We start from the raw sequence: 16,207 nt of genomic DNA on the forward strand, positions 1-16,207 counted from the left end.
CGTCTCCCAATCCTATTGCAAGTAAAACATAAAACGTATTATGTGAAATTAAATACCACCTTTCAACTATTGATCATAATAACGTGCACTTTGTACATTGCTCAGATATTTGAACAGATTTAGGACTTAATTTGAACCTCACCTTCGAAATAAAAAGTACAAATGCCACTTTATGTATTTGTATTTTTATTATCATATTAGTATTCCACTATGAAAATATGTATACAATAAATAATTTAGATATCACTATTAAAGAATCTCAATAAATAAACTAGGGTTTAAAACTTCAATCATCAACACGGCTTCCCTCTTCTCTCGGGTGCACAGCAAGAGATTTTTTTCCTGTTCATTTCCTCAGATAAGATGTTCAAAAAGCGGCAGCAGTTCCTGAGAAGTTTGGATTGGAAAAAATCCACACATTCTAAAAATTCTAATGACTAATAAATATGTAAATTCACATTCCTGAAATGAGGGCACATATATTCAGACTTTTTTTGTAGCCACTAGAGCTCTGGTACATGTTCAAATAATACTGGCAAAATGATGAAAATATATATTTCAATATCAACGTCCAATATTTCACTCTTGAATCATACAGGAATGTTGTCATGTTTTTTTTTTTTTCAGCGACGCAGTTCTTGTTGAGAGCCCTCGTTTTAATCACAAATAAAAAAACACACTCAGAAATTGAGATGCTGAAGGTCCATTGTACACAATGTGCTTGTGAACAAATCAAAGTCCTCTTCCGAAAAATCCACCGGGCTGTCCAGGGAACTCTGAAGGCTGGGTGACATGCAGGCGTCTCCGGCAAAAAAAGTCAAATCGGGGAGCTCGGAGGAAGTAGAAGAGGAAGGAACGGACGAGTCCGGCTGCTCGCAAAATGCACGTGGTGGCTCCAATCCCGCGACTGTGCTCGTTTCGTTCAAATGCCTTATGCTCGCGTTATCGCTGGAATTCTTCGTGGCGAACGGCTCCGGGGAGTTGTATTTGGCAGCAGAGTCACAGGGGCAAGCCGCATTCGACAGCGTTGGCAGGTCCGGTAGCCTCGATAGGCCTCCCTCCTCCAGCGTGGGACGCGCATTGTCTCCGCTGTCAAGACTGTGGGCGGTGGGTGCTGCAGCCGAAGATGGATTACTGCACCCCGCCTCGCCATCCGATAACTCGCCGGTGCCAGATGCCTCAAGCGGCTGACTCGAGTAAGGTGATGAAGCATCCGCGCCTTCGAGCGGCTCGATACAACTCGGCTCTCCGGATTCTTGGTTTCCTCCTCCTCCTCCCCCATCGCCACCACCATCACGGTGATGTGTGGTCTGGCGCTTGTGTTTCATCCGCCGGTTTTGGAACCAAACTTTAACCTGACGCTCGGTCAAGTCTAAAAGGGCAGCAATCTCCACTCTTCTCGGTCGGCAAAGATATTTGTTAAAGTGAAACTCCTTCTCCAACTCCAGCAGTTGCGTGTTTGTGTAAGCGGTGCGGAGCCGACGAGATCCAGCGCTTCCGACGTCTAGACCCGCTTGATTTGGATCTGAATGGCACATAAATAAAGGATTTAATTCTCATTCAAATATGTGACAAATATATTGATTTCGTCATTGTTGTAATATTACAATGTGCTTAAAATCTCCTTCAAGTCATTATTATTACTCGCACAATTTCCAGCCTTCACAATAAACTGTTTCAAAGGCATGAGGGATCTCACGCTCGCTGGGTCTTCCATAAATAAAATAAAGCAGTTATCAAAACGCGCTCTCTAAATACAGCGCTACATTCCAAATAAATAATTAAATAAATAAATAAATAAATAAATAAATAAATCAGGATGACGATGAAACCTCGCAAGCTAAATAATGTCAGGCTACGCTCCTCTGTATAATGGGCAGCGCAGCGCGCCGATAAGAGCGACTGCGTAAAATCGATAACAGCGATTAGATGAAATAAATCAAAGCAGGGAGTAAAAGTGTGAGACGCAGATAATTTTTTTTAAATGTACACACACACACACACACACACACACACACACACACACACACACACACACAATATAGTTAATCAAATGTGTGCATGTTTGCGTGATTTGGATGTAGAGATAAAAAGTGATCAACTAATATGGAGGTTGAATTGCAAGCCAAACGACATGAGGGCTTGAGGATTTCCACATTTTACCACCCAACCCCCACCCCACATTCTCTGACGGACTCGTCATTTAGCTATATCAGTAAAATATGATCACAAAATATAGGTTATATCCAGGATGAGTATCTGTTAGGAAATCACAACAACTTCTCGAAATGACCATGTGATGAATTGTACTGTATATAAATAGAATTTTACGCTCACACATGATAAGCCATAATGAAATGATATTTATTTATTGTCACAATCATCAGGATAATACAATACGATGGCCTGCTCAATGCAAAACGCAACCCCTGTCTTTAAATGGATGATAACGTGGCCATTTTAAATCCAATGAATGAATGGGTGCAAGGCAGTCTTACAGCATAATGCAGTAGTCTGAAAATGGCTCCCCTGTTGATCCAGCATGACCGCAATGCACAAGACGCACATAGACACAACACTGCTTGAGAGAGACAATCCCATCATCGTCCGACACATTTGATGCAATTGCTTCAGAGAAGATTAACGGTGTGCAATCAATCAGTTTAAACACATCCAAATCACCCCCGCAGCCCAACCATAAACATACAGCCATATGTACCGACCTGTGGGTGACTCCATGCCCGTCGGTGCGTACCCGGGGACGGTCGGTGATGGGGACGAAGAAGCGGATGGGATGATGGATCCACCACTGTTGGAGCTGATCCCAGTTTTCAGACATTTTTTGGATGATTTCTTCTCCTTCATCCAGGGGAATTCGTGAGCCAGTGGTCCGGCGGAAGACGATGATGCATTCGGGGCGGGGGCTTGGCCAGGCGGGCAGGGATGCTGAGTGAGTCGGTTGTTTGTGGGGAGGCCATCGCTAACAGAGGTTCTCCGGTTCTGTTGGTTCCTTGAAGCTGGTCTTGGCTGGCTGCTTGTGCAGGGGCTGAGGCTGGGGATGGTGTTCTCGAAGGGAGGCGGAATTACTGTCGACTCCTTGATTGATGAAGTTTGAAATGACTCCAGGACGGCAGGGAAGGACGTCAGGCACTCTGCTAGCGACGGTTGGCTGTTTATAAAACCGATCTCTCGTTCAAATTCAAAATTCATTGCTCCTTCAAACGGATATCAATCAAACGACGAGAACCCTGAAAATCCCTTCCCCAAAATAAAAAAGCAATACACACGCGCGCACACACACGCGCGCGCACACACACGCACACAATCAAGCAGACTCATACAGCCTCGAAATACATGGAAAAATGAACCAAAATAAAAAAGCGCGAGCACGCACACTCCGGCTGCGATAGCGTAAATGCGTGTGGCAATATAATAATTGTGTATATTGATGATATTACTAGCGTATGGGGACCTGGGTCGGCTAAACTGAAGAACTATGGGGTGAAAATGCAGCCAATTCCTGGTCACGTGACCCCAAGGAACCAATTAAAAGCCTAGGCCTGGCGGCGGCGTTGACTGTGGGAAGCTGCATAATTATTTGGTATCAAATGTGGCAAACGGGGCTATAGCATGAAATAATGCCATTGTTTTTGTCACACCGGGGGGTAATTCAGAGGCGAGGAAGAAGCCTGTGGGCTACCGGTCGCCATGTGGACAGTGTAGGCGACCTGTCGGTGGATCTCAGCTCGTAGACGCCAACAATAGAGCATCGCTGGGACATTTTTTTTTTTTTTCGGTGGTGATGACTGTTAATATTCGAAGATCGCCAACACCTTTTACACTACTCCCTCAAAAAAATATATATCTACAAGACACGGATCATTCATTTTATTAAGTCTGACAAACTCCCGTTTCATGATGGGAAATATTTTTGCTTTTCATTTTGCACAGACAGCAGTATGGCTAGATTTTATTTTTGCTAAAAAGGTGAGAATTGAATGTGTAAATGGGTCAAGTTTGTTCTTTTTTTTTTGTTTGTTTTACAGAAAGCAGACATAATAAAAGGTTTTATTAAAAAAGCGCTTCCAGTGCGTAAAGCGTATTTATTTATTTATTTATTTATTTATTTATTTATTTATTTATTTATTTATTTATTTATTTATTTATTTCTTTTTAATTAATTGATCGAAAAACCCGATTGGTGTTTTGATTTTAGAAGCCATCTTCTCGTCCTTCGATAATCCACAGTGAGAATATTGGTCCCCCACCCCCTCTTAGTGTGAATGAAGTACGTGTGACTTAAAAATGCTTGGTGTGTTTTCACGGAGGGAGAGCGAGTTCACGGCAAGGTCGTTTTGTAGCGGAGGGAAGTCCACACACACATCCCTATTTGTAGAAAGACGGCATTTTATTTTTAGCTCTCCGGGTTGATCGCAGGGAGCCTAACGTCAATGGAAAATTGGGGCGCAAATTGCGACAGTTTGTAAAAAATAGGAACTCGAAAATTGACTATAGGGATATTTCGGAAGGGCCTATAGGGACCCCCCGGGTGGGTGGCGGTGATCAATCTTTCTCTGACTGCAAAGAGCCTGACGCAGCCCCTTCTTAAACATGCAAACCTCCCATTCACTTCACTTACTATATGTTATAACACTCACTGTTTATCAACCGCACATTTGATCCTAATATTAAAACATAACCCTTGAAGACACAACCCATTTTCTTTGCATACAAATTGTTGTTTGGTAAGAGTAAAAAAAAGAAAAGAAAAAAAAAAAAGAAAGAAAAGGCAGAAATGTGTGTGGGAGTGAAGTCCATTAGGCAGGGCAAGCAATGACAAACACTCGGATTTCGCTAAAAGGCACCCATTTTTCTTTAGGATTGAATTTGTGAATGTTTTAGAGTGACATCTTGTATAATTTTGCTCTATTTGAAACATGGATTACAAATAAAACCTAAATAAAACATTATATATATGAATGTTATTATTCCTGCAATACTTGTTAAAACAGCTCTACTTGCTCGTGTGACTCCGGGGCTCCGCTGGCCTCTATTTTCAGCAGAGGCTGCGCAGCTGAAGCCAAGTTCCCTGGCTGTTTTTACGAGGCAATAAATTACATTCAATCTTTGCTTATTGGTGTTTTTATTGTCTGTTAGTCCAACGAAAATGTAAAGGGAAGTACAGCCGTTATTTATGGGACGCTGATTTATGTCTCAAGTCTTCGGTTCTCATAAATGGGGGAGTTAGACAGAGAGAAGGAATGTATTTGAGCCGGGGGTGAGGCTCCAAACCACGTGATCACGCATGGGTTCATCTTGGAAGACCTGAGTGGGTGTATCATTTGCATTTATAGCCATCTCAAAGCTTAATAGTGACTATATGTTTGCGTGCATTCTTCAAAAAGTTCTTCATGATGCTTTGTTTTTGTTATTTATTGTAACACATTCTCTGCTATAGTGTGAGCTCAATTATCTTTCTGAGATTATGTTGAAACAGTGAATGAAACTCTGAATAAAGTAACATTTTATTAAGGAACTGCTGGACAGACAACTCTATAAACAATTAAATAAAAAGTTGCTAAAGGGCAAATAAAGAAGTCATTGTTCTCCAAAAAGTCTTATTCTTTCCCTCGGCTAATATGTTGTCAAAATTCTAAGGTTTGCATGGATGGGTTACCAATTCCCATCCCTGCTATTTCCTTGTACATGTCGAGACATTCTTGTAAAAAGAACTGTAGGAACTTAAAAATTACTTATTCCCTATCAAAATACAAGAACTAAAATTGTAACTTCAGTACAATTGACAAAGAAGAAACACAATGCTGTTTTTCATTCATAACAGGTAAATGCTAGAAAATTACATTTTTTTTATCAATATAAATACACGATGGATAAATAATGATAATGAGAGAGAGAATTATTTTAAACTGGCAATAACAAATAAATATTTTATATGAACGTTAACTTGAACGCACATTTGCGAAGGACTCTGATTGGAGAGGCTTCCTCAAAATAACATTTTTTTTTTTTTTTTTTTTTTTACATTCAACTTAAAAAAATGTAAACTCTAAGTGCAACAATGACACCCGGATGCAAAAAGCATTTGTGTAAATCACACTTTTGAAAAACATGAGTATATTTTCAGAGCATCAAGTTGTGTAGAGTGGGTCAGACACACTTAAAGAGGAAGTCAACTCAAAACTTTTCTTTACAATATGTTGTTTATGTGCCCTCACTAGTCTAAATACGGATTTTATACATTTTAGGGGCGGCCATTTTGCCACGTGATGTTGACTGAAAATGAGTATCGGCAATGTTTTAGGTCCCAACCAATCATGGCTCAGCTTAAAAAAAGTGATGAGCTGTGATTGGTTGTGACCTGAGACGTGGCAACTGTGATGTCATTTTCAATCAACAGCAAGATCCAAAATGGACGCCCCCTCAGCTGCATAAAAAAGTGGATTTTGCCTGCTTAATTCATATTCCATAAATGAAACATTAATCAGAACATGATGTTTTGACTAGTTGGACTACTCAGAACATATTGTTACAAAAAAATGTGTGTGTTTACTTCCACTTTAAAACTTTTAACATTGAGTTAATCGTTTTCCCCCCCAAAATTTTTTTAACGTTTTGCTCCCAACTCCTTACTAATGATTTAAACAAATAAACCCTTTTTTTTTTTTTTTTTTCAAAAATGTGAACACATTCCTGGGACTGGCATTTTTGTTCAAATATATACCCTGTATCCATTTCAAAAGTCAAAATATGCAAGAAAAAAACCAAATATATTTATCTATAAAACAATTATGCCCACCTATTTATGTAAACCCTTCCATTAGTGAAAGTGAGGGAGAGAATGGGCATAAGCATAAGTAAAAAGCATTCTCAACTCTATACCCTGTATCAATGATGTGCGAAAGTATGGGAATAAACGAACATTGTAACAACATCAGCAGCTGGCGTTACCTGACTGCAGTTACCAACAATATGAAACTAGCTTAGCATTGCTGTGTGTACAAAGATGGTACGCTAAAGTACTTAGCAAGACATTGTATGTGTCATTCCAGGGAATCTACAACCTTGAAGCTTTCAGTTGGAGTGGAAGAAGAAGTGATTGTAGGTGTTAAGTTTGTATACAGATGCATAAATTGAATTGTAAAAAAAAAAAAAAACATTGCCCCAATTAGAGCGTATGTGCTGTTGTGACATATCCAATACAATGGGTCAGTGATTAAATCTGGATCCACACAGAAATTTATGGCAGGAGATGAAAAGAGACAGAGGATCAATCAGCGTTTTTATGCACTTTACTGGACAGGCGAGAGTGAAGAGTGCCAGCTATTCTTTCCTTTCCCTAAGAGCTCAACTTACTCAGCTCAGATGACAACAACATGTGTTGCCCGGAGGGGGGGAAGAAACCTCACTGTCATTAATCTTAGCACCTCAGTAACTTCCCATTAAATGTTCCACTATTTCATCTGGAAGACTGGTTTGTATATGAGTCTTCTGGGGTGTCTATTTTTTGAAATGAAGTCTCAGACTATGTTATTCAAGAATATTAATAAACACTTTTCCATTTTCTATGGAGATCATTTGATGCTAGTTTTGAATTCAAAAGGATTTCTATGGGACATACCAAATACAAATGGCTCTCTCGTATGGTTGTCATCATATTATTCTAATTTGTTTTGAACTTTCATCCATTCATTTCTTATACCAACTTTTCCTCATTCGGGTTGTGGGTACTTTTATGAACTGGTCCGTGGCGTACAAAAGTTTGGCCACCACTGATTTAGATTAATCTAATAACCAACACCAAAAAAAAAAAAAAACTCCACATGGACTTACTGCCTGTTCCCTAAAGACAAGGATGATTTTTTTTTCTCGTTTTAAAATTAATAAATACAAATTCAAATGAAGTGCCTTTCGAAGACTAAAGTACATTGCCATATTGTTGACAGTGATGACATCAATATCGAGCCAAACGTTGATTACTTCCCTAAGCGCATGTAAAGCATAAACCACTGAATTGCTCCTCTCCATCTCATTTTCTTCCATAGCTTTATCCAGCCTGTTAATTTTGTGTGGTCATCCTTCATTTTTCTCCCCAGTGCTACAGGTGAGTGAGCTTGGGTGCTTCTTGAATTCTGCCCTGAGTCGAGGTATGGTGCGCAGAGAGCTCTGTGTACGTTGTATGACTGGGTGGGTCGCAAGGACCTGGAGGTACCCCTCCACTCACATGATGCTGGTTAGTGGCTGACATGGGCCCTCCACCATTGTATTCAATGGTTTGGTGATGGGATGGTGTTGGGCCCAGGTGATTTAGGCCATACATGGAGGGCCCAGAACCAGGCATGGGTTCCACATAGCTGCCACCCCCCACATACACTGGACTGGCCTGCATGTTAGTGGGAGTTCCAAAGCTGGTAGAGTTGGCCTGCACGAGGCCGTGGTGAGGATGTGGCTCACCGTAGTCTTGATCTTGGTGACTAAACTTTTGTTGTGGAGGGCAGCCCTTCATTGGGAGATTGGAGTAGGCAGTGGACATGGAGTATGAAACTCCTTGGTGAGGTTTACCAAAAGATGGAGGAGATGGGGCATCATAGGCTGACCCTCCTCCCCCACCTCCCCCAACCATTGGGTGCATTGAGTTGAGATAACTCGCAGAGGATTGCATGGGCAGAGGCGGTGAGCTAGTTGGTGAAGGCCCTCCTGAGCTAGAACTTAATCCCTTGGCCTTCTGGTCCTTTTTGTACTTCATGCGTCGATTCTGGAACCAGATCTTGATCTGGCGCTCAGAAAGGTTAAGCAGATTGGCCATTTCCACACGTCGTGGACGGCACAGGTAGCGATTGAAATGAAATTCCTTCTCCAGTTCAACAAGTTGGCCACTGGTGTACGCTGTGCGTGCTCGTTTCGATGATGCCGATGATCCGGTCGTCGGACTCTTCTCCCCGCCGCTACCGCTCTCACCTCCACCCGATGCTGCTGGCAGAGGAAGAAAATGATCAGACAAAGCTTGTGATTGAAATAGAAAAAAAAAAAATTAAACATGTAAGGATGAGAGAGCAGACGAGAAGATTAAGCGATACTGTGCAGGCAGAGTTTCGTATCCCCTAATATTAGTTGTCGCCACTTTATAACCGTGGCAGTTATTAAGAGAGCAAGGCTGTTATTGGTCGAGGGCCGCTAAATTGCATCTTGGCCAGAAAGACAAAGCCCCTACAGCTACAACAGCTGCAGCAGAAAGAATGTTAGCACAAATCATGTAAAGGTGGAGTTAAGTTTAGGTTTTGTACATTACCTAAAATTAAGAATTCAAGAAAGAGACATATTTTAGGAGCATGTTGATTGGCATAATAGAGAAGCTGGGCATGTTAAAAGGCTCATATCTGTTCTGAAATAGATTCTAGCAAATTGGTGATTTTTTTTTAAAACAGAGAAATTTTTATTTTTTTTATCAGACGCAAATGAACTTTTAGAAATATTTTTTCGCACTGATTGTGGATCTGCCTTCATTTTTCACCTAGCACAATAGGTTGTCATTAATAATACCATAGTAACACTAATATGTAATATTGTAAAACATTTAGGGATATTTAAGAATTAAGGACTAGGTTCAGCATCAGGTGAATTTTTTCCCCAGAAACTATGACGACTGAAAAATTAGTAAGTCAAACACACAAAAATATAAAAATATCAAAAACGAGTGTAACGATTAAAAAGATGGGTAAAACACACCATTGCCCGAGTTGTTGCTGGGCGAACAATTTTTCTGCTTAGTTGCTTGGCGAGACTCTTTCATCCATGGAAATATATGCTTCGCCAAAGTTGGGTTGGAGGGCAGCGAAGAGGAGGAGGAAGAAGTGGAGGATGACGTGGAAGAGGAAGAATTGGATGACCTATTGAGGCCTGATTTAGGGACTGACGAGGCACCAGCACTGCCCCCTGGCTGCTGAGCTATGGTACTACTGTCGCTTGGATTGGGGGCCAATGGTGGGGAGACTTGGGAGCCAGCATGGTGCTCAGGAGGCAGGGTGGGCCTCATGCAGCTGCCATTGGGCTCCTTGTTTTTGGCTAGCTGTTGCTGCTGCTGCTGGTGCCCGCTGCCACCACCCACTGTCTGCAAAGAGCAGGCGGATCGGTGGTAAGAGTCAACATCCAGATGGGTTGCAGACTGGAAGGTTGGCTGATGATGAGACCCTGGGACTTCATAGCCCCCAAAGCTGTTGACAGGTGCAGTTGCTGCCCCCTGCACCTGATAAGACACGTAGCCACCAAAAAGAGTTGAATTGTCGTAGTATGTTGTCTTCTGCATGTCTGGGAAATGTGGCAATGTCGTCTTTAGCTCCGGCCCTTGTTGAGAACCACTGCCGGAAGACCATTTGGTACCAGGGGTCACGTGACGGTGTCTCTCGAATGGCCCCCTGCAATCTGACCTAAGAGGTTAGGAAAAGCAGAAACAAGAAATGAGAGAGATAAATCCATCTTCTGCCACTGAAAGGCGCCATGACATGAATAGAATCCGGCGCTTTTCTTCCCTCACCCCCTTCCTCCCTTCAGAGCTCGAGCACAGGCTGCAGATGCTCTTGTGGAGGGGGCATGAGGAGGGCAGACCTCTTTCTTTCCACATGCACACGCATACTCACGTCAAAGAAAGACATACACACGCACACACATACTGTATGTGACTCAAATAAGGTGAAATTAATGCATGAACAAGGAGTATTTGCAAAATAACATGATAACAATATTAGCAAAAATTGAAAATGAAGAATTGCATGATTGAGCCTTGTTCTCTTTTTTTATTTCTTAATATGAAACAGATTATTTGCTATAGGAAACATTTCCTTGCATTGTTTGTAAATATATAGGTGTGTTTTTATTTTTATTTTGAGAAAGGCACTGGTAGATTGGTCACTCTGTATGTGTTCTAATGTGGCTCATGCAAATAGCCTATTTCTGTCAATGTATTGGATTTAAGGCTTGCCTCTTTGTTGCTAATTTAAAAGCTGTCATTGTTATACCTTCATGTATTTGTAATTGTTTCATGCATTCATATTTTTTATTTCACACACACTATAGAAACTTTTAAAATAAAAAGCAAGATGAATAAGTTAGATAGATAATAATAATAATAATAATTGGTATTTAAATAAAAAGTCTACACTAAAAATAAGCAACAAAGTGGGAATAAGTCTATGTGTACAAAATAATGACAAACATAATAACCTAAATCAATGCGAATTTTATTGCTGTTTAAACCCCATACATTTTTCAAAATATTATTTGTAAGCTTTTTATTTATCAGAGACACTGTCCAGTCCCTCTCCAGCTCTCAGCACGTCACATATGTCAGCCATTTATCTTCCTCAAGACAAGCTGGAATCCTAATTATTTACTCTGAGGAATAGTCGCAAGCAGAGGGGGAGTAAAAAAAAAAGGGGAGCTAGCGAGACCATGGCAGTGAGGGTAGGAGGACTATGTTATTGAATCATAGCTGTTTTACGATTAAAAAGGGCAAACGTAATGTATCTTCCTCTGTTTTATAAGGGCAACAGCTTTATACAATCACCAACTTTCTTAGACGTCTCCCAGAATAATAAGCATAGTGACACAAGCACCCAAACAAAAAAACGAAGGGAGGGAGAGGTCGGCCTTGGTGTCCAGTGACTGCTTCATCCTGAGATATAAAATTACAAATGGCGCCTGCCGTGACGCACCATGCAAGCTTGGAGATACGAAACCCATTTATTACATTTTTCCAACAATATGAAGGGCTTTGAAAACAAAACAAAAACGGGGGGGATTTCATTTAAAACAGAATAAATACTCTACGGATTGATGTTGTGGTGATGTGGTATATGCTCCAAACGTCTTAAAACAAATTTAAAATAAAAATTTTTGGGGCGGGGGGGGGGGAACACTACGTGCAAGAAGGAATTGAATGTATAATAAAATGCATAAATACATAAAAATATAAAGGTAAATAAAAAAGACTAAACCCAGAAGATAAATTGTACAAATCGTAGGTGAAAGTGTCAGCCATTAAATAGGTTATTTCAAAAAAAGAAAAAAATTACAAGGAATGAGGGAGTGAAACATTTAAGAGAGAAAGAAAGGGCAAGCGGAATAGGTGGAAGGGGAGGTCGGGGGTTTGGGGGGGCTATAAGACAGTTTAACGCATAGTGAACTCTTGTTGAACCGGCATTGAGCACATGCGGGTCATAAATAACCGAGCCAACCCCAAAGTGCACAATGCGCAAATACAAGATATTTCTGCTTTGTTGTACGCGCTCGTGCATTAGCGCCTGGCCTGCCCACTGGTGAGACATCCTTACCTTTATTAGCACCGGCGGTCCCGGTACAATCCCGATAGGATCCAGCAAGATCGCATCACAGATTTGCCGTCACTGGGGCACGTCATTAATCATGGCAAAATAATGAAATCCATGAAGAATCCTGGTCCTCCTTCTATTTCCTGCCTGCGGAAGCCGCTCCGATGTTTTTCTCGCCTAGCGGGCGGCTGTTTGCAGCCGCCACCGCCGCCACCACAACACCACCACCACCTCCTGGCGCCAGCGGCCGCGGAGGGCGGCAAGCCGGACGCCGTGTGACATGAACGCTCCGCGGATGCGAGAGGTGGACAAATTCAGCACCTCGGTGATGGAAAGGGGGGGGGGGGGGGGCGCTTTAAACAGGTGGAATATACGGACAGCCTACCGACAGGCTATGGCTAGCACACAAGCTGAACGAGCTTACCGGGAGCCCGCCTGCTGCCTGCTGTAGACCCCCGCCCCCCCTCTCCCCTCCACTACCAGCGCTTGCACCGCTGCTGGTTGATAACAATGACCTCAAATGTCTTTTTTTTTTTTAAAGTATGTATCGCTGCTCCTACGACCAGTAAACACAGCCAAATATAGCCCCAAAGGAACACAAATTATGGGATTGTTAATGATTCAATGGTTTAATTCAACTTTAATCAGCGCATAGTTTTCCTGTCTCTATTCTGAACGTCTCACTGAATGCTTTGGCTCCGTTGCTTTAGATAAAGAAATAAAACAAATGCTAGGTTTGAAATGAAGAAACAATTCTAAGATGCTGTAGGCTATTATGGAGAGAAATGATCTATTATTGTTCAGCCGATTACGCTCAGTTAAAAGGAGCGCGCTTTAATCGTTTGTATGTAGCGCTCCAGTTTCCACCAGCTCAGTTCATTTAAACTCCTCGCAAACTGTGATGTCATTTCATTTTATTACAAAAACGACGATGCCCTGACTATACATTTCGGCAGTCAATTGAATTGGCGAATTGTTTAGATTTTTTGTTTTAATCTGAGGGAAATGTAAAAAATATTGAATCCGTGCCATAATTACGTCATATGACGTAACACCTCTATTCTGAGAGACAGAAAAAAAGACATTTACACACGCTACGCGTGCTACTGAGCATCCATATTCGTGAATTGCACACAACTAGTTCATATACGTATCTGCAGTCCATCCATCCATCCATCCATCCATCCATCCATCCATCCATCCATCCATCCATCCATCCATCCATCCATCCATCCATCCATCCATCCATCCATCCATCCATCCATCCATCCATCCATCCATCCATCCATCCATTTTTTAATACTCATGGACTGCTTGCCAGCACATTCAAATCAATCCTTGAGTGGGAACAACATCATCTTCAAGAATAAATTAAACAGTAAAAGCATTTAGAATTCGTTGCTGAGAATCTGCCAGTCTACTCATTCTCACATGCCACTGTCTCTTTCCTACTCCCCTCTATTCCCCCCTCCCCCCCTCCCATGCAAGACGTTTCGACTTACGAACTCTCTGCATAAGCGCGCTTGCAAATGTAGAACAAGTTAAAAGCAGATAGCATTCGTTACAGGCTGCTGAAATGGGAGGATCAGCTCCGTGTAGGTGGGAGCCAAAAATGTGCCGGTCAGCAATGGTTTTATTCAACGAAGCCTTTTGTTAATTGAAGGTTCTGCTCAGGCCACGTTACTCATTAACCAAACGTTTTTTTTCCAAAACGCGAACCATGTGTGGGGGAGAGACATGCACCCAGAGGGGAAGTGCACATTCGCACGCTTGTGAAAGCACACTACTGATTGCGAAGTTTCATTTTTATTTTTATTGGACAATTCAATGTTGTGTGAGTTGTAGATTTAACATTTTAGATTGTTCAAGGAAATGTATTATTTTCTCAATGACCTCACACAAGGAGATGCATCGATTGTGATTGAAGAAACTTTCAAACGTACATTCATTGAATGCTATTGCCTCGAATTAACTTGCTAGCACAATAATATGTTCTTGTTTTGCTATCTTGACGAAATTATGGTACCGGTTTATTTCTGGTTGCATTTGCAGATATATCACATAATTGCCAAATTAATGAATAGCACATGACATTATGCATATTCACACAAACATACATTTAAAAATATATTTGCGTGCCCATTTAACCTCTTTAAATTTGTATAAATGCGTCTCAATGTAATGCTAATATATACTGTATTCTTTATTATATATGCTATTTATTATATAGGTCATGTTTTTTATATTTATCTATATGAAGCATATCTTGCAATTTGACTGCTTTTACATTTAAATATAATAAATAATATCCTGTTATCCAGCACATGCTTGCGAAAAACTTAAATGACTCACATGCGTTCACACATTCATAGTCCTGATTAAATAATGAATATTGAGAACAAAAAAATACAGCGTAAAACTAACTCACTGAGAGAGTTTCTTCTATGTCCCGGTGCTTTGATGGTAAAGGGCACCCTCCACAGATCTCTTAAGAACTGATGTTGGCAGCAATGTGGGAATAAAGGAAAGAGGGAAAAGACACATGGCATCATAGTTCTTGCAAATCCAATAGAGAACAGAAACCTAGTGTAGCCTAATGGACAGGTATGACCTTAAACGATTCCCCGCTGTCATATCCCGGAATGAAGCAACATGAACTGCACCAAGTACTGGAGTGGACATTATTGATTGTGAACATTGTATTAATTACATGAAACAAGTCACACATCCCCCCTTGTTTAAAAAAAAAAAATCCAGCGTTACATATTCAATGTGTTAGGCGCACATTGACAAAACTACTGAACTGTTAACCAACTTAACATCCCTACTGTTATTAATTTCAACAGCCGTCCTCAATGTGGAGATATCAGATTCTTAGAAGCTTAAGTGGAGATGGCGGAGCGTTGTGTTTTTGCTGCTTCCAGGCAGATATGGATCCACAGAGGTCATAAATAATTCCTCTCGCCATCACTTTGGGCTTAAGGCATACAAGCAGACAAAAGTCCGGTTATGCAATTTTTTTTAGAGCATAATAATTATTAAAAAAAAGTAACGGTGGTCACTCAGTGAACACCAATCATCTTGTTAATTTTATAAATATGTGAATAAATAGTTCAAGTAGTCTCCACAGTTCTTATATGATATTGCATTGCAGATGTTAATATCAAAATGATGGAATGAAATTGCTGTTCCACTCTGCCTCCTCTTGGGCTCCTGACAGCTTTTCCAAAAGTCATAAATCAACAACAAGGCTCTCCTGACTTTCATGGTACCAGCAGCACTATAAAAAACACTTCTGCAAGTGCCTATACCTCCACCATGAAGTTATTTATTGTTTCCGCCCATGCACTCACGCACATCTCTGACTGGGGGTGCATTCCCATCACATCATCAAGCTCAGCTTTCCTCTCACACTTAGCACCGCGAGTGTGCAGAAAATTTGAAAGCATAAAACAAACGGTCCAAGTGGACAAGTCACAGGTTGTCCCGAGAATGATGGAGGCCCGATTAGCTTAGCAAACCAGCATGCAGGCCAAGACAAAAGGAGGCCGCCTCTGCAGTCGCAATTCAGCTGATGAGCCAAAATTTGAACAAAATAGGTCAGGAGGGGTATTTTGTTGGTTCTTTAGCAATTTTTGCAGCCGATCTTACTTTATTTTCTTTGTCAAATATGTAATCATGACACCGTGAAATTATTATAAAAACAAAAACCCTTCCCCCTTCCAAAGCGACGTTTCTAATCAAGTCTTTTAGAAACTGTTGAAGTTTAATGAGGTCGAACAGTCATGCGGCATCATCACCGTGACCGCAGACGCTAAATGGGAAGTGACGACAGGTCTTTCGTTACGATACTTTTTATCTCCTTC

At 41.1% G+C, this 16,207-nt stretch overlaps 2 protein-coding genes across 5 annotated transcripts; both read right to left on the minus strand.

The window, feature by feature from the left end:
• Positions 1-211: 211 nt before the first annotated feature.
• Positions 212-3,548, minus strand: hoxb2a (homeobox B2a). The gene is made up of 2 exons (XM_085933797.1): positions 2,724-3,548; positions 212-1,525 (listed from the first exon to the last, which is right to left on the minus strand). The coding sequence occupies exons 1-2, from the start codon at positions 3,208-3,210 to the stop codon at positions 681-683; spliced, it is 1,332 nt and encodes a 443-aa protein (XP_085789923.1). The 5' UTR covers positions 3,211-3,548; the 3' UTR covers positions 212-680.
• A 1,919-nt stretch (positions 3,549-5,467) lies between these two features.
• Positions 5,468-15,069, minus strand: hoxb3a (homeobox B3a). 4 transcript variants are annotated; one of them, XM_085932941.1, is made up of 3 exons: positions 14,770-15,069; positions 9,745-10,442; positions 5,468-8,991 (listed from the first exon to the last, which is right to left on the minus strand). In XM_085932941.1, exons 2-3 carry the CDS (start codon positions 10,319-10,321, stop codon positions 8,117-8,119), a joined length of 1,452 nt encoding a protein of 483 aa, XP_085789067.1. In that variant the 5' UTR covers positions 10,322-10,442; positions 14,770-15,069; the 3' UTR covers positions 5,468-8,116. The 4 variants fall into 4 exon arrangements, with proteins under 4 accessions (XP_085789067.1, XP_085789069.1, XP_085789066.1 ...); XM_085932943.1 differs by lacking the exon at positions 14,770-15,069 and adding an exon at positions 12,345-12,508 and having other exon boundaries at positions 5,468-8,988; XM_085932940.1 differs by lacking the exon at positions 14,770-15,069 and adding an exon at positions 12,345-12,508.
• Positions 15,070-16,207: the final 1,138 nt, after the last annotated feature.

Source organism: Syngnathus leptorhynchus, chromosome 16, assembly GCF_054491065.1.
Source record: "Syngnathus leptorhynchus isolate UIUO chromosome 16, UIUO_Slep, whole genome shotgun sequence".
Lineage (NCBI taxonomy): Eukaryota > Metazoa > Chordata > Actinopteri > Syngnathiformes > Syngnathidae > Syngnathus > Syngnathus leptorhynchus.

Coding starts and splice junctions, on each gene's coding strand:
- hoxb3a (XM_085932941.1), bottom strand. CDS start 10,321: ATGCAGAAGACAACATACTACGACAATTCAACTCTTTTTGGTGGCTAC. Junction 8,992..9,744: donor CAGCAACAACTCGGGCAATG/GTGTGTTTTACC, acceptor TTCCTCTGCCAG/CAGCATCGGGTGGAGGTGAG.
- hoxb2a (XM_085933797.1), bottom strand. CDS start 3,210: ATGAATTTTGAATTTGAACGAGAGATCGGTTTTATAAACAGCCAACCG. Junction 1,526..2,723: donor GGGCATGGAGTCACCCACAG/GTCGGTACATAT, acceptor TGTGCCATTCAG/ATCCAAATCAAGCGGGTCTA.